This window comes from Theropithecus gelada, chromosome 5 (genome assembly GCF_003255815.1).
Source record: "Theropithecus gelada isolate Dixy chromosome 5, Tgel_1.0, whole genome shotgun sequence".
Lineage (NCBI taxonomy): Eukaryota > Metazoa > Chordata > Mammalia > Primates > Cercopithecidae > Theropithecus > Theropithecus gelada.
In genome coordinates, this window is record NC_037672.1 from 54,466,241 (window position 1) to 54,488,421 (window position 22,181).

At 40.0% G+C, this 22,181-nt stretch overlaps 1 protein-coding gene across 1 annotated transcript in view; it reads left to right on the top strand.

Annotated features, from left to right (window-relative positions):
* Nucleotides 1-22,181, top strand: part of HSD17B11 (hydroxysteroid 17-beta dehydrogenase 11) — a 64,406-nt gene that overhangs the window by 17,849 nt on the left and 24,376 nt on the right. The window contains exons 3-5 of the mRNA XM_025386058.1: nucleotides 1,584-1,715; nucleotides 3,589-3,695; nucleotides 20,066-20,203. Coding sequence (XP_025241843.1) covers nucleotides 1,584-1,715; nucleotides 3,589-3,695; nucleotides 20,066-20,203 — 377 coding nt within the window. The remainder of the gene's footprint in view (nucleotides 1-1,583; nucleotides 1,716-3,588; nucleotides 3,696-20,065; nucleotides 20,204-22,181) is intronic.

The following is a 22,181-nucleotide window of genomic DNA, read 5'->3' on the forward strand; positions in this document are numbered from 1 at the left end:
CTTGAGTAGCTGGGATTACAGGTGTGCACCACCATGCCCGGCTAATTTTTGTATTTTTAGTAGAGATAGGGTTTCACCATGTGTTTCAGGCTGGCCTCCAATTCCTGACCTCAAATGCCTGCCTCGGCCTCCCAAATGCTGGGATTAGAAGCGTAAGCCACCTCAGTTGGCCAGTATTTCTATATTAAGTGCCTTCATAGACACCTGAGCAGGTCAAGAAGAGAACCTTAAATCATGTTACTTGTAGACAAGTATAAATGATTTTAAAATAATGATGATAGTAATAGCAGTTTACTGTGTGTATTAGATACAGTGTTAACTCCTTTACATGCATTATTTCATTTGTTGCCACAATGACTCACAAGGAACTTGTATTAGTATCTGTATTTTGCAGAGGAAGAATTGAAGTTTTAAGAGGTTAGGTAACTTGGTCAAGGTCCAACAGATAGTGAGTGGCAGAGCCAAAACTCAAGGTCCAAGAAAACCACTCTTCACCCTTAAGCCTACTGCTACCTAATGGAGAGCGATTGAACAATAGAGCAGAAAATAAACAGAAATAAAGAAATAGAAAATGTGGCCAGCCTAATAGTGTAATCAGTTTTCTACAGTTCTTCATAGTAGTCCCTGATTTTGCCACATTCATTTAACTTTTATTTTTTGAAACAGAGTTTTGCTCTTGTTGCCCAGGCCAGAGTGCAATGGCGCGATCTCAGCTCACCACAACTTCTGCCTCTTGGGTTCAAGTGATTCTCCTGCCTCAGCCTCCCGAGTAGCTGGGATTATAGGTGCCTGCCACCATGCCTAGCTAATTTCGTACTTTTAGTAGAGACAGGATTTCTCCATGTTGGTCATGCTGGTCTCGAACTCCCGACCTCAGGTGATCCACCCGCCTCAGCCTCCCAAAGTGCTGGGATTACAGGCGTGAGCCACCACACTCGGCCTAATTTAACTTTTTTTGCTTACCTTTTGAAGTAATGTTTTTAAAAAAATACTACTTAGCCAAATGCCTCTTGAGCTATAGTCAATAGAACAAAGTCAAGAGACTAAATTGCAAAAGAAAATTTCCACCTGATACACTTGAAGATATATCTATTTTGGACATAAGTGCGTAAAATAAAAAGAATTTTTTCCCCTGTTGACACATGGATTACAAAATCACTTTTATCCAGATCTAGCAGAAAAATACATACTCCTTTAATAGTCATTGCATACAAGACCAGGAATGGTGACTCATGCCTGTTATCCCAGCACTTTGGGAGGCTGAGGCGGGCAGATCACTTGAGATCAGGAGTTCGAGACTAGCCTAGCCAACACGGTGAAATCCAATCTCTACTAAAAATACAAAAATTAGTCAGGTGTGGCGTGGTGGCATGCACCTTCAGTTCCTGCTATTCCGGAGACTGAGGCAGGAGAACTGCTTGAACCCGGGAGGTGGAGGTTGCAGTGAGCCAAGATTTTGGCCACTATACTGCACCCTGGGCAACAGAGCAGGAATCTGTCTTAAAAAAAAAAAAAAGCCATTGTGTATAAACTTACCCTTATACCTCTTAATTAATTTACTTTTCTTATTTTATTTTTTAAAGGTGAAGGCAGAAATTGGAGATGTTAGTATTTTAGTAAATAATGCTGGTGTGGTCTATACATCAGATTTATTTGCTACACAAGATGCTCAGATTGAAAAGACTTTTGAAGTTAATGTACTTGCACATTTCTGGGTGAGTATGGTTTCTTTTACAAAAATATTCCTTTTGAAAATCCCAAAGATTAAAGTGGGGCTTTCAGCAGACATAAGGAAGTATTAAATCAATGCTAAAGTTTTCTCCAGGCACCAGGAATAACATTATACAAAGAGATCATTTTTCATGCTATCACCAAATTCTATCATTCTTCCTCACTTACAATATTAATAATAATAATAAATTAATAAGAAATGTCAGGTATTGTATAGGTTTTAATTCTAAGCTAGGTTCTCACATTTCTGTGTGATCCTATTTAGAGATAAAGAAAGGAGTTGAGGACCATGTGAGTCATCATCTGTGATTTTATAAAGGTGAATCCAGTTTGCTTTTAGATTGTCCTTTTTCTTTTTTAGACAGGGTCTCACTCTGTTACCAAGGCTGGAGTACAGTGATGCGATCTCATCTCACTGCAGCCCCAACTTCCCAGGCTCAAGTGATCCTCCCACCTCAGCACCCCCAAGTAGCTAGGACTACAGGCATTAACACGCCCAGCTAATTTTTGTATTTTTAGTAGAGATGGGGTTTTACAATGTTGCCCAGGCTGGTGTTGAACTCCTGGACTCAAGTGATCCACCTGCCTCGGCCTCCCAAAGTGCTTGGATTACAGCATGAGCCACTCCCCCTAGCTTTCAGATTTGCATTAGGCTCAGGCCTTATGTTATTTCCTGGCCCTAAAATTGCAAACCTTATTGTGAACCTCACCATTGAAGGTCTTAAGTTATATATATGTACATATGCTGTGTGTGTTTCTGAAGCCTTCAAATATTGCCCAAATAGCCAGTTCTTAAAAAGGCCCCTCAAAGATTTCTTGGATGAGAGTTTGGGATGACTGATCTCAAAAGAATATTGGGGTTGATAAAAATGCAGTATTATTGTATGTTAATATTCCCAAGTTTTTGACATATATCTTTATGTTTTTGTGTTTGTTCAAATATAGGTTACTGTCTCTTTTTTTGTTGTTGTTGTTTTGAGACAGGGTCTCTCTGTGTTGCCCAGCCTGGAGTGCAGTGACATGATTTTGGCTCACTGCTGCCTCAGCTTCCTGGGCTCAAATGATCTTCCCACCTTAGCCTCCCTAGTAGCTGGGACTACAGGCCTACACCACCATGCCCGGCAAGTTTTTGTGTTGTGCAGGCTGATCTTGAGCTCCTGGGCTCAAGCAATCCTTCTGCCTCAGCCTCCCAAAGTGCTGGGATTACAGGTGTGAGCCACTGCACTTGGCTGGGTATTATCTTGTTTGTTTCTTCATCCCAAGCATCAATAACAAAAGGTAGAGGGCTGGGGAACATAAAAATTTAGAAATTTTTTTTTTTTTTTTTTTAGACAGAGTCTCACTCTGTCGCCCAGGCCGGAGTGCAGTGGCGTGATCTCGGCTCATTGCAACCTCCGCCTCCCAGGTTCAAGTGATTCTCCTGCATCAGCCTCCCCAGTAGCTGGGATTACAGGCACCTGCCACTGTGCCCAGCTAATTTTTGCATTTTTAGTAGAGATGGGGTTTCACCATGTTGGCCAGGCTGGTCTTGAACTCCTGACCTCAAGTGATCTGCCCGACTTGGCTTCCCAAAGTGCTGGAATTATAGGCATGAGCCACCACACCTGGCTGAATTTAGCAATTTAAATGAGATGGATTCTCAAAGCTTTCAGTAGCCATTGTTTTGCTCAGGTTTTCTAATGTGGGCATCATATCCAGTCCCCTTATTGTTGCTGCATTTGTCATTTAGTTTATGTTTTTTTCATTTATGCCAGGATTCATGTTAAAAAATATACTTCTGTTTCAAAGTATTCCCAAGGGATCTGTGAGTCTGAAATACAGTATTTTTTTTTCTCTTTTAATAAAAACTATTTGTAGACTACAAAGGCATTTCTTCCTGCAATGATGAAGAATAACCATGGCCATGTTGTCACTGTGGCTTCGGCAGCTGGACATATTTCGGTCCCCTTCTTACTGGCTTACTGGTATGTGAACATGTGTTTCCTTCATTGGTTCTTATGCTTACCTTGTGTGTGAGATTTCTTACCCTGTCTAATGAGAACTCTTTGTATAATCATAGTAGACTTGAAATTGTCCAGTCTATTATTGGGAGTTGTCAAAAAACAAGCAGAAAGAGTTACACAAAGTCTCTTGTCTAACAACATTATCAACCATTAATCCCCTTCTAGAAGACCCTGCTGGAGGTGGCAGCCAGAAATTTATTCAGTTATGAGCCAACCACTTTTAAAACATTTCTCGTCTCTTTTAACAGCAAGAAATTACAAAACAAGAACAATAATTAGTATTATTAACAATTGTAACAAAATTTAATAATTTTTAATATTAATAAAAATGGATAAATTTTTGCAGAAATGAAATCAGAGTGAGAGAAAGAGAATATTAGGCATAGTTGGGTGATTTTTTTTTTTTTTTTTTTTGAGACTGAGTCTCACTCTGTCTCCCAGGCTGGAGTGCAGTGGTGCAATCTCGGCTCACTGCAAGCTCCGCCTCCCTGGTTCACGCCATTCTCCTGCCTCAGCCTCCCGAGTAGCTGGGACTGCAGACGCCCGCCAACATGCTCGGCTACTTTTTTTGTATTTTTATAGAGACCGCGTTTCACTGTGTTAGCCAGGATGGTCTGGATCTCCTGACCTCGTGATCTGCCCACCTTGGCCTCCCAAAGTGCTGGGATTACAGGCGTGAGCCACCGCGCCTGGCCCAGTGATTTGTTTCTATACAACTTGCATTTGCAAGGATATATAACAAACTGTTTTACTCTAATCACATCTAAAAAGTGGTTATTCTTAGGTAATGACAAGACAAGTAATTAAGTGATCTTTATTTTGTTCTTTTTGCTCATCTATATTTTCTTTCTTCCTTTCTTTCCTTCTTTCTCTTTCTTTTTTTTTTCTGAACATATATTTTCAAATATTAGTTTTCTAATAGTGGGATTTTAAACATTGAAAGAATCCAAACAAGGGAATTGGTTTTTAAAAAAATTTTCATGATTATCCGTTTAAAAAACATGCTCTTGTAATAACTGAAAACTTGAAATAGCAGTTCACAGTGACCCTATACTTCACTGGGGAGATCAGTGAGGCCACTGTATCTAGGATGATTCCACTGGTTACACACACCTTACTAATTCTTGGCTGTATTTTATGTTTTATTGAACACTTATTGTATGTTTAAGCAAATAATAACTTTTAAAATGTTGAATGTGTAAATATATATGCATATATAATGTAATGCTCAAATTTGTTTTCTCCTTTGGAATTAAATATCTAAATTCTAAAAACATGGATATAGTTGTATATGTAGCTATAGATATGTATACAAATATGTAGACACAGGTATAGGTGGGTAATTTGTTTTTATTCAACTTGCATTTGCAAGGATATATAACAAACTGTTTAATCACACCTAAAAAGTGGTTATTCTTAGGTAATGGCAAAACAAGTAATTAAGTGATTTTTATTCTTTTCCTTTTGCTTATCTATATTTCTTTCCTTTCTTCCTTCCTTTCTTTCCTTCTTTCTCTTTCTTTTCTTTCTGAACATGTATTTTCATATATTAGTTTTCTAATAGTTTTTAAAATAAATATAGACTTGGGATCGGGCATGGTGACTCATGCCCATAATCCCAGCATTTTGGGGGGCCAAGAAGGGTAGATCACCTGGGGTCAGGAGTTTGAGAGCAGCCTGGCCAACATGGTGAAACCCCCATCTACCCCCATCTCTACCAAAAAATACAAAAATTAGCTGGGTGTTTTGACATACACCTGTAGTCCCAGCTACTCGGGAGGCTGAGGTAGGAGAACTGCTTGAACCTGGGAGGCAGAGATTGCAGTGAGCTGAGATCGTGCCATTGCACTCCAGCCTGGACGATAGAGTGAGACTCGGTCTCAAAAATAAATAAACAAATAATAAATATAGATTTGGACTGAATTTTCAGAAAGAAAAAAAAAGATGAACTAACTGGTGAAGCAGTCACAGAACAGACCTATGGTGTCAAGATTGTATATTGTCTCTTTTAGAGCCAGTTTAAGTTAGGTGATTACCACCAGCTATCAAGGGCTAATAAAATATGACATTTATTTCAATTCCTTGATGAAAGATAGTTACAGGTGCTGTCACCCTCCCTCAATCCCAGCCCCTGCAACTACTACACAACACCCTCCCAGCTCACCCCCAGCCGCTTATCTTAGTTACCAGGCACTGAGATAGGCAAAGAGGATCAGAGAACCCTGCAGGGCAGTGAGCTCTGTCATGCTTCTTCTTCTGTTTGCATAATAAACACTATAACTCTTTGGGTTCAGCCTTCATTCTGTTTAACTGTGCGTTTCACATTGAAAACCAAGCGAAAAATGTGCTTTTTGTGAGAAAGAAATTTATCTTCGTGATTAGTGGTGATGTTTTCAGCAGAAATAAAGGTTTTCATAAGGTTCTGTCAAAGCAGGGATGCCACACACAGTTGTGCAGATTGTGCACTACACAGTTCTACCATGCCGTATTCATATTGGGGTCCTTCAGACTTGAAGGATTTTTCCAACGGATGGAAGTAAAATTGCTTGAGGAGCGAAGTGGCTTTTTTTTTTTTTAAACAGTTTCGCGCTGTTGCCAGGCTTGAGTGCAGTGGCGCGATCTTGGCTCACTGCAGCCTCCGCCTCCCAGGTTCAAGCAATTGTCCTGCCTCAGCCTCCCGAGTAGCTGGGACTACAGGCGCCCGCCACCACGCCTGGCTAATTTTTCTTTCTTTTTTTTTTTTTTTTTGTATTTTTAGTAGAGACAGGGTTTCACTGTGTTAGCCAGGATGGTCTGGATCTCCTGACCTCGTTATCCACCCACCTTGGCCTCCCAAAGTGCTGGGATTACAGGCGTGAGCCACCTTGCCCAGCCAAGAAGTGGCTTTTAAGAAACCACACAAGGGTGCCATTTGGGCTAACATGCAGGGTGGCAACCACAAAAGCGGTTTGTACACTTCCAGCTTTGTGACAGAGCTGTGATTTGGTAGCCCTTAGAGAATTCCTCTTCAGAATCCTCAGCTATCACTGACCTGAATTATTGCAATCTCTGATCCTTACTGACCACAGTTATCTTCAACTCTGTCAGCTCTGGTTTTTGCTCAGCATCTAATCAATGATAGGACTTTTACAGAGATGTGCTAAAGATTACTGCCAGCAGAAAGCAATGTTTATCAGATACTGTTACTAACAATTGGGCAATTAAACTGAGACACTGCTTTTTAAAACATTTAAACATTTTTGATTGACACATGACATACATTTATAAGAATGAAGAAATTGGCCAGGCGCGGTGTCTCACGCCTATAATCCAAGCACTTTGGGAGGCCGAGGCGGGCGGATCACGAGGTCAGGAGATCCAGACCATCCTGGCTAACATGATGAAACCCCATCTCTACTAAAAACACAAAAAATTAGCCAGGCATGGTGGCAGGCACCTGTAGTCCCAGCTAGTTGGGAGGCTGAGGCAGGAGAATAGCGTGAACCCCAGAGGCAGAGCTGGCAGTGAGCCGAGATTGCGCCACTGCACTCCAGCCTGGGCGACAGAGTGAGACTCTGTCTCAAAAAAAAAAAAAAAAAAAAAAAAAAAAGAGTGAAGAAATCATAAGTCTGCAGCTCAATGAGTTACTACAAAGTGGATACATCCATTTAACTACCATGCAGGTCAAAAAATTAGAACATTACAGGACCCCAGAACCCCCTCTTGAAACCCTTCCCAACCACCAATCTCTCCTTCCTTCCCAAAGGTAACCACCATGTTAACTTATAACACCTTAGATTAATTTTGCCTATTTTTGATCTTTATGTCCATGGAATCACAATATATTTGTGAGATTTAGCCATGTTGTGGTTAGTAGCTATAGTGTGATCATTTTCATGGCTGCATAGTGTTGTATCATGTGACCAATTTATTTGTCCATTCTATTATTTATGAACATTTGGGTTGTTTCCAGTAAAAATACTATTTCTGAATGGCATTATGAATGTTGACTCAATCACTCACCAGCTGTGTGACCTTAGACAAGTTACTCTACTCTGTGCTTCATTTGCCTCATCTGTAAAATAGGTTAATAATAATATCTCGGCCAGGTGCGGTGGCTCACGCCTGTAATCCCAGCACTTTGGGAGACTGAGGCAAGCGGATCACACGGTCAAGCGATTGAGACCATCCTGGCCAACATAGTGAAACCTCGTCTCTACTAAAAAATACAAAAAAGATTACCCAGACGTGGTGGTGCATGCCTGTAGTCCCAGCTACTCGGGAGGCTGAGGCAGGGGAATCGCTAGAACCCAGGAGGCAGAGGTTACAGTAGGCTGAGATCGCACCACTGCACTCCAGCCTGGCGACAGAGCGAGACTTTGTCTCACAAAAATAAATAAATAAATAAATAACATCTAACTTATTAGAATGATGTAAGGTTTAAATCATACACTGTATTGGACTTAGCATAAAATCTGAAATCTTGCAAGTGTTCAATAACAAGAGGTTGCCTGTTGGTATTACGTTTCAATTCCACTTCCTGATATTCACACAAAACAGGGAGGTCCCACCTCTAATTTTAGCTTCCAGAATGCTTTGCCCCAATGGAATTCATCATATATGCTCTGACGCCTAATTGTTGGGATGAAATGAGAGGAAAAATAAGATTATTGATTATTTTCCCCGTAATTCAGCCCTCACATATCATTGTCCTGAGTTACTACAGCCACAGAAAATAATCTATTCTAGCTGCAGTCGCCTATCTTAGGAAAAAATATTTTAATTTCTTTTTAGAGTTATAGTTCAGTAGTTTTAATGATTATTATGAAGAATGCAAGATAAAAGAACTGCATGTATGGTGGGGGAGGGTGAATCTTTTGATTCTATTCTAAGATTTTTTTTTTGCTGCTTGCTAAGTAATTTGTTCACAAGTATTTTGATTTTTAAAAGAAAACAGTTAGCTGGCTAATATATTCTGTCAACCCAAATAGCCAGTTTATAAACATGAAAAGTTACCAGTATGGAAATGCTCAGCAAAACTGAGTCCTGAACCTTAGCTTGTAATAAAATGTTATTTAAAAGAATAATTTGGGCCCAGGCCTGGTGGCTCACACCTGTAATCCCCCAGGCTTTGGGAGGCCAAAGCAGGAGGATCGCTTGAGCTCAAGAGTTCAAGACTAGCTTGGGTAACATAGCGAGATCTCATCTCTACAAAAAATATTTTAAATTAGCTAAGTGTGGTGGTGCGTGCTTGTAGTCCCAGCTACGCAGGAGGCTGAGGTGGGAGGATAGCTTGAGCCCAAGAATTGATGGCAGCGGTGAGCCATGATTTCTCCACTGCACTCCAGCCTGGGCAACAAAGTAAGACCTCAACACAAAAAGAAAAAGAAAAAAGAAGAATTTGGAATAAGAAACACTAACTCAGACTATTTTTTTCAGCCCTCCAAGACATCTGAATAATTTAGACTATTTCTAATATGAAGGAATTTGATGTAATATTACAAAGTGCAGGGGGCAAAAATCTACTCACTTTTAGCTTTCATATATACATATACGTCTTTCTATATATAGGTTCACCCTAAAGTTTAACAATATGTTATTCCTTTTACACACTCAAGAACATTAACTCTGAGTTTCAATATATTCTTGCATTTTTGGTCACTTGAGTAAAATCAGAAAATACAGTTTAGTAAAAGAAAAAACTAAATTTATGGATAGTCTCACCATGCAGAAATGTTACCGGAAAGGAGTTCCGATCCAGACCCCGAGAGAGGGTTCTTGGATCTCACGCAAGAAAGAATTCAGGGTGAGTCCACAGTGCAAAGTGAAAGCAAGTTATTAAGAAAGTAAAGGAATAAAAGAATGGCTACTCCATAGACAGAGCAGCCCTGAGGGCCGCTGGTTGCCCATTTTTATGGTTATTTCTTGTTGATATGCTAAACAAGGGGTTCATTATTCATGCCTCCCCTTTTTAGACCATATAGGGTAACCGCCTGATGTTGCCATGGCATTTGTAAACTGTCATGCCCTGGTGGGAGTGTGGCAGTGAGGACGACCAGAGGTCACTCTCGTGGCCATTTTGGTTTTAGTGGGTTTTGGCCGGCTCCTTTACTGTAACCTGTTTTATCAGCAAGGTCTTTATGACCTGTATTTTGTACTGACCTCCTATCTCATCCTGTGACTTAGAATGCGTTAAATGTCTGGGAACGCAGTCCAGTAGGTTTCAGCCTCATTTTACCCAGCTCCTATCCAAGATGGAGTTGTTCTGGTTCACATGCCTCTGACATTTCCCCCTTCCCTTTTATAAGAGAACCCTTAATCCTAAGGGTTGCAGAGGGATGAAAATCCATCTTTTGTAACTTCCTCAGGCTGAATGGGGCCATGATATTCCTGCCTAATTATTAGGGCCTCTTGTGTTCAGGGTAGAGGAGCTTAGTCAGAAAGCATCAGTATGGCAATGGCCATTCATGACTTGAGTTTTGACAAGAGGTGATATCTGGGAGGTTAATAAGTATTTAGTTTAAGAAAACATTTAGTAAGCCTGTCCTGTGTTCCTATACAAAGGATATAATAGCAATATATTTCATAAGAGTAAAGCAAAATAAGTAGTTATTCCAAGTAAACTAAATTAGAGGGCTTTCCATGAACTGGGCAACTGTTTAGACGAAGCTGATATGGAGTTGCTAGCTGATTGCAATGTGCCTAGAATTTTACATTACCCATCCCTCTTGTTTCTTCTGAGCAGCAGTTAGAGATTCCTGGTTGGTTTACAGGAATAAACAGGGTTAGCCTAAATTGCAGAAACGAACTTAAAAACAACTGAGACTAGAATTTAATAACAAGTGTACTATAGTTCTTAAAATATAATATTCTCTCTCCAGTTTCCCATTTTTATTTAAGACAAATTATGATAAGACTGATTTGCTTTATTATACTTGGTCTGATTATTTGTATAAAGTGCAGCAAGAATAATTATTTTTCACATAGGCTTTTTAATTGGCTTTGATAGAACTCTGTTTTGTAAGGAATCTCAGGTAAGACTTTTTAAAGCTGAGCCCTGCCATGGGTTTGTACCCTTAAATACCTATGAGTTGGGTAAAACACTTTTCTTTTGGGGTCCCAAGATAACTTGGGCCTCCTGGACCTGTGAGAAAGTGACATTCTTTACTTACTATAGGTCAGAAACCCTGTACAGGGACTGTGTAGGCAAGGTATGAGGCCAGTTTCCCATAGGGCTTTTATTGGCTTTACAAGTCAAGTTTGATTCCTTAAAGGAAAGCATACCATTTCAGTCAAAGCCTTGGTGAAATAACCAGTTTCTCCAATAGTGTCCTGTTACAAAAGAAAACAGATTTTTATTGCACTTATGCAAATAACTATACCATAAGTTAAGAATACTTACAATTAGTTTCCAAATTCTGGAGAAATCAGGTAGAGAGAAACAAATCTGTTTCAAATTCTGTTCATAGGAGTATATTTTACTTAATTGCTACAAGCTGTAAATAGCTTAAAAGAAGTTTCCTTGACTTTGAAAAATAAAACAAAGGATCAGCAATATTTTAAGCAAAGTTAAAAAAATTACTTCAGTTTTATATTGGTTCAGTTAATTCAGTTAACTCCTGTTCTACTTGTTATTCATTAATATTCCAGCTTTTTATGAGAGTTTTGAAAGTTGTTTTCTTTATTTTAATGTTACAATTTCTAAAGTTATTAGAAACCTGCATTTAAGAATACCTGCTAGAGTTCTATAGTTGATTATAAACCACTTTTTAAAGAGGATTAAAACAAGACAACAATTGTCTGTGGATGATGAAAAGCTTTAGGACAGCCGCTATTAAAGCCACAATTGATAAGGAAATTTGGTTACTTTTGTGGCACACAAAATTTTCCATAACAATTATAATTATTAGTAACATACACTAAGTCATATTAGAATTAAAGGAGTTTCTTATAACTTTGGAACATATACCAATAACATATTTATGCAAATATAGTCCAAAGAAAGCAAAACACTGTTTCACATTTGGTAATGCTTCTTGGATGATTTTTATACCAAATAAGCAAAATTTCACCTTTGCATTAATGTATTATTAATGTTAAACCCAATTTTTAATAAAACCTTAGAGACATATTAACCCAATTTTAATGTTTAATCATAAGGTAAGATTTTTATAAACCTTTATAACCCTTTACATTTTTTTGTGAAAGAGCAGATAAGTCCTTTAAGAAAAACCTGTTATGCTTTCCTTCCAATGTTTAATTTATGGAAAAACTGAATAATACCCCTTTAACTTTAGCCAATATGTTCATACACAGAATCTCTTACAATTAATTTTTACAAACTTTCCACGAAGGCCAGGCGCAGTGTCTCACGCCTATATATCCCGGTACTTTGGGAGGCCAAGGTGGGTGGATCACCTGAGGTCAGGAGTTTGAGACCAGCCTGATCAACATGGAGAAACCCTGTCTCTACTAAAAATACAAAATTAGCCAGGCATGGTGGCACATGCCTATAATCCCAGCTACTTGGGAAGCTGAGACAGAAGAATTGCTTGAACCCGGGAAGCGGAGGTTGCGGTGAGTCAAGATGAAGCCATTGCACTCCAGCCTGGGCAACAAGAGCAAAACTCCATCTAAAAATAAAAAACCTTCCACAGCTTCTTTAAAAAAAATTTTTTTTTTCACTTAACACAATCCTTTAACACTTTAGGCAGAAAATAATCCACATTCCCATGCCTTCTTATAATTTTTTTTTTCTTTACCAAAAACACATTTCACCTTTTTTATACACTTTGCATGTAAAACTGTTTCTTCAGTCGTCTTAATTACACCAGGCAGGACACACCAGGCAGAAGTGCAGATAAGGGCTGACTCTCCAGCATAGCCAGGGGGCATGGCTAATTCCACATATCCTGGATGCCTTATCTAGAATCTGATGGCTTTAAGGTAGGTAAATAGAACAATTTTCAAAAGTTAAAGAAACCGTTTGACCTTAAAGCATTTAGCACATCTGATATCTGACCTTAATTTAGACCAAATGTCTACATTTTAAAGACATTTTGTTTTTCCAATAAACGTTAAAACTGTCTTTATTTTCAAAAGATTACTAAAGTCACATGAACAAAAAGGCATTAAAGTTTCTATTTTTCTGACAAAATATTTGATTTATGCACGTATTTTTCTAAGTCAATTAATTAGAGCTTTTTAATATATAAACATACACTATAAATAGAAGATTCAGCACTTATGTGGTTTTTCGTTTGCCAGTTTTTTTTTTTTTTTGAGACAGAGTTTTGCTCTTGTCACCCAGGCTGGAGTGCTGTGGCATGATCTTGGCTCACTGCAATCTGTGCCTCCCAGGTTCAAGTGATTCTCCTGTCTCAGCCTCCTGAGTAGCTGGGATTACAGGCGCCCACCACCCCACTCAGCTAATTTTTGTATTTTTAGTAGAGATGGGGTTTCCCCATGTTGGCCAGGCTGTTCTTGAACTCCTGACCTCAAGTGATCCACCCACCTCGGCCTCCCAAAGTGCTGGGATTACAGGCATGAGCCACCTTGCCCCACCATTTGCCAGTTTGTTAATTGGATGACTGGCTTCAGGGTGGTGCCCTTGGAGGAACAGGGCCGGGAGAGCATGCGTTTCTAGGGCTAAATAAGTAGCAAATAAGCAGCTGAAGGCAAAGACAGATCTCCACAATTAAAGGTGCCATTTTATACTGGATCCTGGATCCCCAAAAGGAGGGAAATACTATGGAAGAAGACAGTGCAGTGCTTTTACCGACTGTGCATTTCATTACAAGGCAACCTAAAGCCAATCAGCCCATTCTGTAATCAGCCCATCCTCATGAGATCTCATCTCCCAGTGAGGGGTGAGGATGTTGCCTTATCTTCCAGGTGGCCAAGAGCATGCTTCTCTGATCCAAGTGTGCAGAGTCAAGTATCCCTCCATAACTATTAGCCACCCCTTAAAGTATATTTCCTACCTAGTTATTACACACCAAAACTCTCTCATAATGCAGAGTAATTGCTGATACCCCCAAACTCAAAACCGTCAGATAACACCATGCAAAACAGAACAGAGCCTCTGATTTTGAGAGGAATCTATCTGCTTTTAATTCTTGGGGTTTCATAAGGAAAATGGAGAGGTTTTTTTTTTCCCCAAAATGGGGTCTGTGGTACCTCCTTTGTTTTTCCCAAGGAGTCCCAAGCTACCAGAAGTTATCTGCGGGCCTTTCATGTGAGCATTAAGAGTAACAAGACAAAAAAAAAAACAAAAACAGAAAAATAATTCAGTTGACTGAGAAGAAAAAACCTTTTTCCAGCAAAACAAGTTTCAAGAAGAGAAAAACATAAAGCCCTTTTAAATATATCTATAGCTTGTTCCACTTCTAAGTAAGCTGACTTTTAACCATAGTGCTCTTTAAAGAAGAAATCATTTCAGAGCTCTTATTACCTGACTTTAGCCATGCCAAGCGGCCAGTATTTACAGCTTCTGAACTTTACCAAAGGTAAACTCCTAGGTGCTTAGAGAAAGGAAAATTGAAGACAGTCCATGGAGGAGAAGAGAATAGACAGGGTCACGCATATATTAAATCAGTAACAACTTACTTCCTAGGTGGAAAATTGAACCTAGACTACCACTGTAAAAGTGCAAAACCTTAGCTACTGAGCTACAGGAGTGGACAGTATCAATTTGTTTTCTCAGAAGGAATCTAGGCCGGGCGCGGTGGCTCACGCCTGTAATCCCAGCACTTTGGGAGGCCGAGGCGGGCGGATCACGAGGTCAGGAGATCGAGACCATCCTGGCTAACATGGTGAAACCCCGTCTCTACTAAAAATGCAAAAAATTAGCCGGGCGAAGCGGCGGGCGCCTGTAGTCCCAGCTACTCGGGAGGCTGAGGCAGGAGAATGGCGTGAACCCGGGAGGCGGAGCTTGCAGTGAGCCGAGATCGCGCCACTGCACTCCAGCCTGGGCGACTAAGCGAGACTCTGTCTCAAAAAAAAAAAAAAAAAAAAAAAAAAGAAGGAATCTAGATTAGTTAATTTGGAGCTTGCAAAGGCTTTTAACTATTTAATATGATTTTCAGAGCTGGCTATGACATGAACTTTAAAATTCTTGTTCCCTGGAAGTACCAAGAGAAGGTACTGCCATGCAGTTAAAAGATCAAACTCCCACGGACATAAAACTTTGGCCTCCCAAGGTGCTGGGATTACAGGCGTGAGCCGCTGCACCCGGCCTATCCCCCTAAATCTTAGAAGGGACTCTAACCCTCCTAAGTCAGGCCTCTAACTCGAGTTCAGTCAAGTGTCCTTGCCTTTCATTAAGAAGGACCTGTAACTCACTGTATCTTAGGAGAGACTGTAACTCCCCTAAGTTGGGCCTCTGACCCAATCCCATTCTTTACCCGGGTGTCAGCCCATGGGTGTGCCAGATTGTTTTCCTTTGGGCAGGGGATCTCTTCAGTATCGTGCAGTCTATGGTCCGCCAGAAATATGTTACAAGACCCCAACTCTTACCCAAAGGTAGCCGTAGGGTCAGGGTTTCTGCACTATATATAGCCCCTTCGCGGTTGCCAGAAAGACGTTACCAGAAAGGGGTCCCAATCCAGACCCCAAGAGAGGGTTCTTGGATCTCGTGCACGAAGGAATTCAGGGTGAGTCTGCAGTGCAAGGTGAAAGAATGTTTGTTTGTTTGTTTGTTTGTTTGTTTATGAGACAGAGTCTCGCTTTGTCGCCCAGGCTGGAGTGCAGTGGCCAATCTTGGCTCACTGCAAGCTCCACCTCCCAGGTTCACGCCATTCTCCTGCCTCAGCCTCCCGAGTAGCTGGGGCTACAGGTGCCCATCGCCACGTCTGGCTAATTTTTTGTGTTTTTAGTAGAGACGGGGTTTCACTGTGTTAGCCAGGATGGTCTCGATCTCCTGACCTTGTGATCCGCCCGCCTCAGCCTCCCAAAGTGCTGGGATTACAGGCGTGAGCCACCGCGCTGGGCCGAAAGCAAGTTTGTTAAGAAAGTAAAGGAATAAAAGAATGGCTACTCAGTTAGACAGAGCAGCCCGAGGGCTGCTGGCTGCCCATTTTTATGGTTATTTTTTGATAATATGCTAAACAAGGTGTGGATTATTCATGCCTCCCCTTTTTACACCGTATGGGGTAACTTCCTGATGTTGCCAGGGCATTTGTGAACTGTTATGGCGCTGGCAGGAACGTAGCAGTGAGGACGACCAGAGGTCACTTTTGTGGCCATTTTGATTTTGGTGGGTTTTGGTGGGTTTGGTTTTTGTGGCTCCTTTATTGCAACCTGTTTTATTAGCAAGGTCTCAAAGTCTTTATGACCTGTATTTTGTACTGACCTCCTATCTCATCTTGTGCCTTAGAATGCCTTAACCATCTGGGAACGCAGCCCAGTAGGTTTCAGCCTTATTTTACCCAGCTCCTATTTAAGATGGAGTTGCTCTGGTTTACACGCCTCTGACAAAATAATCATGATATGCATGATATAGTTTTTAAGGATATTTTAAATGCAAACATATAGTTATGCATTGAAAAAATCTATATGTAATTTTGGCTTTTAATTTAAAATAATATTTATATGTTAATAAATATATAGTGTGCAATATCATTTTCTATTTCTGCATGGGATACCACTGCACATACATGCCACTAGTTCTGCAATTTATTCATTGTCATTGATACTTTGTCAGGACTCTTTAAGTTGCAAGGAACTGCCCCAAAGAGAAATTTTTTGGCTCTGTAATTAAAGCCTCAACAGGCTGTCTTCCTCTGATGCCCAGATATCTACCAAAAGTTCCAGGGTTAAATCCTTTAAATTCCAAGTCCAGCAGGAGGAGGAAACAAACATCACTTCAACAATGGCTTCAAACGTTCTTGTTCTAGAGGTCAGTGACTAGACTAACCCGGAGCCAATCACTGTATGCATTTGGTGACAGTGGTATTACCAGAGCAAGGGGATACAAATGCTGATGGGAAGAAACAACAGCTGTCCACTACAGACGTTTCACATTATTCCCAACTATTTGCTTTAATGAACTGTACCCCATGGACTATCCTTGAACATAAATCTTTGGAGACATGATTGATAATTTCCTTGAGATAAACACTGGATCTAAGAGCATGGCATACTTTTAATGAATTTGATACCTTTTGCCAAATTGCCTTCCAGAGAAGGCTACCAGTTAACCTGTGCTTTGAAAAATAGGAAGCTGTGGAAAGAAAGTTTTTATCACTTTTTTAAAAGTTTGACATATATTGAATGAAGACTTGAAAAGATTGCTAGATTCAATTCTATGAGGTGAAAAATCTGTACATTGAAAAAAAGCTCAGATAAAAATTTCTTCATATCCTTATAGTTACTGCTAGGCAAGAATTCTGTCTTGTTTTACTTTACTTTTATATGAATTATTCCTAATGTAAATCATTTTTATATGCCTATATCCACTGGTATTTTTATATTAAGATTTTTCCGTGAATGCCCTTTAGCCATTTATCTATTAGAGTACTGTCTTATTCCTTTATAAAAGTTGCCACATATTAACCTTATCTTTGTCTTACATGTTGCAAATGCTTTACCAGTTTGTCACTTGCCTTTTAATTTGCTTGGAGTTCATAAAGTTTAGAGCATATCATATATAAATCTGGTTTATTACCCACCCGTAAAACCTGATTCTACCACTTTGTAGTGTATCTTCAGGCAAGTTTGATAACCCCTGTTTACCTCAGTTTCATCTTTGGTAAATGAGGATCATAATATATTTTATAGGAGTGTTATGAAAATTCAATGAAATAATTATTTAGAATAGGCCAGGTACTGTGACTCACACTTATAATCCCAGCGCCTCGAGAGACTGAGGCAAGAGTATGACTTGAACCCAGGAGTTTGAGACCAACCTATGCAACATAGCGAGACCCGCATCTCTACAATAAAGTAAAATAATTATTCAAGTGTTGTGGCACATGCCTGTAGTCCCAGCTACTTGGGAGGCTGAGGTGATACATTGCTTGAGCAGAGAAGTTCCTAGGTTGAAGTGAGCTATGATTGCATCACTGCACTCCAGCCTAGGTGACAGAGAAAGACTCCCCAAAAAACTCCAAAATGCATCAGAATAACTGAAGGCAATGTCTAGCACATAGTAATCTATTTTAGATATGATTTTTATTTATATTGTTTTCCAGTATACAGAACCTTTTAATCTCATATAATTTAATCTAGCAATCTTTCTTTTAAGCGTTCTGTATTAGTCCACTCTCACCCTGCTATAAATAACTGCCGAAGACTGGGCAATTTATAAAGGAAAGAGGTTCATACATGGCTGGGGAGGCCTCAGGAAACTTACAATTATGGAGGAAGGGGAAGCAGGCATGTCTTACACGGCAGCAGGAGACAGAGAGAGAGAGATTGAGAGATTGAGATTAAGAGCAAGAGATGATCTGCCAAACACTTATAAAACCATCAGATCTTGTGAGAACGCCTTCACTATCATGAGAACAGCATGGGGAAAACTGCCCCCATGATCCAATCACCTCCCACGAATGCCCTCCCTCAACATGTGGCTAATACAATTCGGACTGCAATTGTTGATGAGATTTGGGTGGGGACACAGCCAAACCATATCACCTTCAATATGTGCCTAAGCTTTTTATAAAAAGGTAAGAGACATTTTCACAGCTTTCTGTCTCCCAAAGCGTAGATTAACTGGCCAGAATTCATAGCTACTTTGTGTAATTGCTAATTCATACAGATTTAACAGAATAAAAGATTATCTGATAATTAATGCCACTGAATTGCACATTTAAAAATGGTTAAAATGACAAATTTTACATGATATATATTATACCACAATTTGTAAAAAGTTAATAATATATCAAAAACCATTTAATTGTACATTAAGTGAATGCTTTGTATGATATATGAATTTATATCTCAATAAAGCCCTTTTTAAAAAAAAAAAACCTGAGAAAGTAATGTCTATTTAGAGTAAGTAATTTCACTAGTATTTCCAAATGAAAGCGCTGTTACAGTAAGAAACGCTTTGCATTGTGATTCATTCATTTGACAAATATTCATTGAGCACCTAAGAGCCAAGCACTGTGCTAGGCCCTGGAGATTCACTGGTGACCAAAATAGTCATGAAGCTTATAGGAGAGGTGTGGGGGACAGATGTTTTAAAAAACTTAATCTCGCCCAGGCGCGGTGACTCACGCCTGTAATCCTAGCACTTTGGGAGGCCGAGGGGGGCGGATCACAAGATCAGGAGATTGAGACCATCCTGGCTAACATGGTAAAACCCCATCTCTACTCAAAATACAAAAAAATTAGCCGGGCATGTTGGCGGGCGCCCGTAGTCCCTGCTACTTGGGAGGCTGAGGCAGGAGAATGGCGTGTACCCGGGAGGCGGAGCTTGCAGTGAGCCAAGATCATGCTACTGCACTCCAGCCTGGGCAATAGAGTGAGACTCTGTCTCAAAAAAAAAAAAAAAAATTAATTTCAATTCAGTGTTCAGTTACAAATCTGCGATAGATACTATCATAGAAAACTGAGAATTACTATATAATGAGAAAATAATTTAGACAGGGGGTTAGCAAAGGCCTCTTTGAGGAAGTGAAGCTGTGACTTAAAAGAATAGGATTTATCTAGGAAAAGTTTTCAGCAGATTCTGTGAACATCTTAAAGTAAATAAGGAAGAGCTTATAGTGACCCTGAATTTTGTGGAACAACAACAAAAACAAATATTCTGCTAATTTTCTTTAAAAGGCCTTTTAAGGAAATGTTCTTTTTTTTTTTTTTTTTTTTTTTTTGAGACGGAGTCTCGCTCTGCCGCCCAGGCTGGAGTGCAGTGGCCGGATCTCAGCTCACTGCAAGCTCCGCCTCCCGGGTTCACGCCATTCTCCTGCCTCAGCCTCCCGAGTAGTTGGGACTACAGGCGCCCGCCACCGCGCCCGGCTAGTTTTTTGTATTTTTTAGTAGAGACGGGGTTTCACCGTGTTAGCCAGGATGGTCTCGATCTCCTGACCTCGTGATCCGCCCGTCTCGGCCTCCCAAAGTGCTGGGATTACAGGCTTGAGCCACCGCGCCCGGCAAGGAAATGTTCTTATTCCATAAGTGATGCTAAGATGCAGTAAATCTTCTGTGTCAGTGCTTCTTAGACCTTAATGTGCCTACAGATTTACCTGAGAATCTTGTGAGATGTAGGCTCTGATGCAGTCTGTCTGGACTGGGGCCTGAGATTCAGGGAATGCCCACATTGCTCTGTGGAGGACCATGCTGAACTGAGGAAAAAAGGCAGACATTTCAGAATTCTGGAATTATTTTGTAAACTCTCTCTTTATTTTCAGTTCAAGCAAGTTTTCTGCTGTTGGATTTCATAAAGCTTTGACAGATGAGCTGGCTGCCTTGCAAATAACTGGAGTCAAAACCACATGCCTCTGTCCTAATTTTGTAAACACTGGCTTCATCAAAAATCCAAGTACAAGGTAAGTTGAGAAATTGAGACAAAAGGATTGGTGGTTGCCATGAATACCAGCCATTCTGTGGGTTTTCCTAGATGTTTTAATCCCTAAAACACCTGATATTTAATTATCTTAGTTCATTTTGATTTCGGCTTCTGTAGATTGTGGGAAAACAGGTGGAAAGCCAAAAAGAGAGAAAGCAAGGGAGAGTGACTAAAAAAGTAAATATGAATGACATAGGTAAACTTGCGAACTCTTCCTTTTTTCTTCTCCTGAGTAATGATTCACAGGCATAAATATACAAACATGTCACCAGGTGTGCTTGGGAACTATGTAGGGGCCTCACCCTCAGAGATGTTGACTTACTGGGTTTGGTTGGGGTAGGGTAGTGGCAGGGAAGGGGGCCTGGAACTCTACGTTTAAAAAAGGTGATTATCATAGGTGATTCTGATAGAGATAACCCAGGACCACATGTGAAAAACACTTCCCTTTGGTAATCTAGCGATTAGCCTCCAAAAGGAGTACCAGATCACATTCTTTCCTTGGTTAAAAAATAAAATTATAAAGGATTAATTTGAAGATAATTTTTAATGTTTTATCTTTTTAGAAATAGCTTTAATGTCTTTCTAAACATAATGCATACTTATTTGTTTAAATGCCAATGTTACTGAAAAATACAAATCAAAAAGGTTCTTTTTTAATCTCCTTAAAACCCTCTATCGGGTGGAAACCACTCTTAAAATTTTGATGAACATCCTTCTAGACTTCTCTGAATTTTATATAACTGGCGTATGTTACACATAGGGTCCTGGAAGCAGCAAGTACACTGCATACTTCCCTCAGCATTATGTTATAGACATCTAATAAAGTACAGAGCATTATAAAATTGTATTGATTATTGGGAGCAATAGCATCTCCTTGTGATGATTTTAGGGTTGTTTTTAGTGTTCTGGATTTTTACAGCAAATCAGCAATAAGCATGCTTGGGCACACATATTTTCACTTTTGGATAATTATCTCCTTCAGGTAGATTCATAAAGGGGGATTACTGGGCCAAAGGGTATATAACTTGTAAATATTCCTACATATTGCCAAACTCGCCTCCAGAAATGCTGCACTGATTTGCACTCCTACCCACGGTGCAGGGAGAGCACCTTACTCTCTACTTCTTCACCAGTCTGCTTTCTGTGACTCTCTTAATCCCTGCCAATCCAATACACGACGAATCATCTTTCTTTTTACCCTGATGACTCGCTACATTCATGTTTGCATATGATTTTTGGACGTTTGACTTCTTTTATGAATTGCCTGTTTCCATGGCATCAGCTCACTTTTTGCTATTGAGCTCTAGAGTTGTTTTTGTTTTTGTTTGTTTTTTGGGTTTTTTGAGATAGGGTTTCACTCTGTCGCCCAGGTTGGAGTATAATGGCGCAATCTCGGCTCGCTGCCACCTCAACCTCCCAGGTTCAAGCGAGTCTTATGCCTCAGCTTCCCGAGTATCTGGGATCACAGGCACGCACCACCACGCCTGGCTAATTTCTGTATTTTTAATAGAGACGGGGTTTCGCCATGTTGGCCAGGCTATTCTCAAACTCCAGGCCACAAGTGATCCGCCTGCCTTGGCCTCCCAAAGTGTTGGGATTACAGGCGTGAGCCACCACACCCAGCTGAGCTCTAGAGATTTTTAATTGATACATAAGAAAGAATTCTTCATACATTTGAGGAGCCCCTTTATATATCACATACGTTTTTTTCCCCAGTTTTTTTGTTTGTTTGTTTGCTTTTAAACCTATTTTCATTTAGTTTTACATTAAAATTTTCTTAGGGACTTTCTTCTTGTGGCCTTTAGGTTCTGTGAGGTGTTTAGAAAGGTCTTTCTCATTCCGAGCTTATGAAAATATTTACCCATATTTTTTCTAGCATATATTTTATAGTTACATTTTTCATACTTAAATCATTGCCCCACCCAAATTTATTTTGATTTAAGAAGTAAGGTCACAGT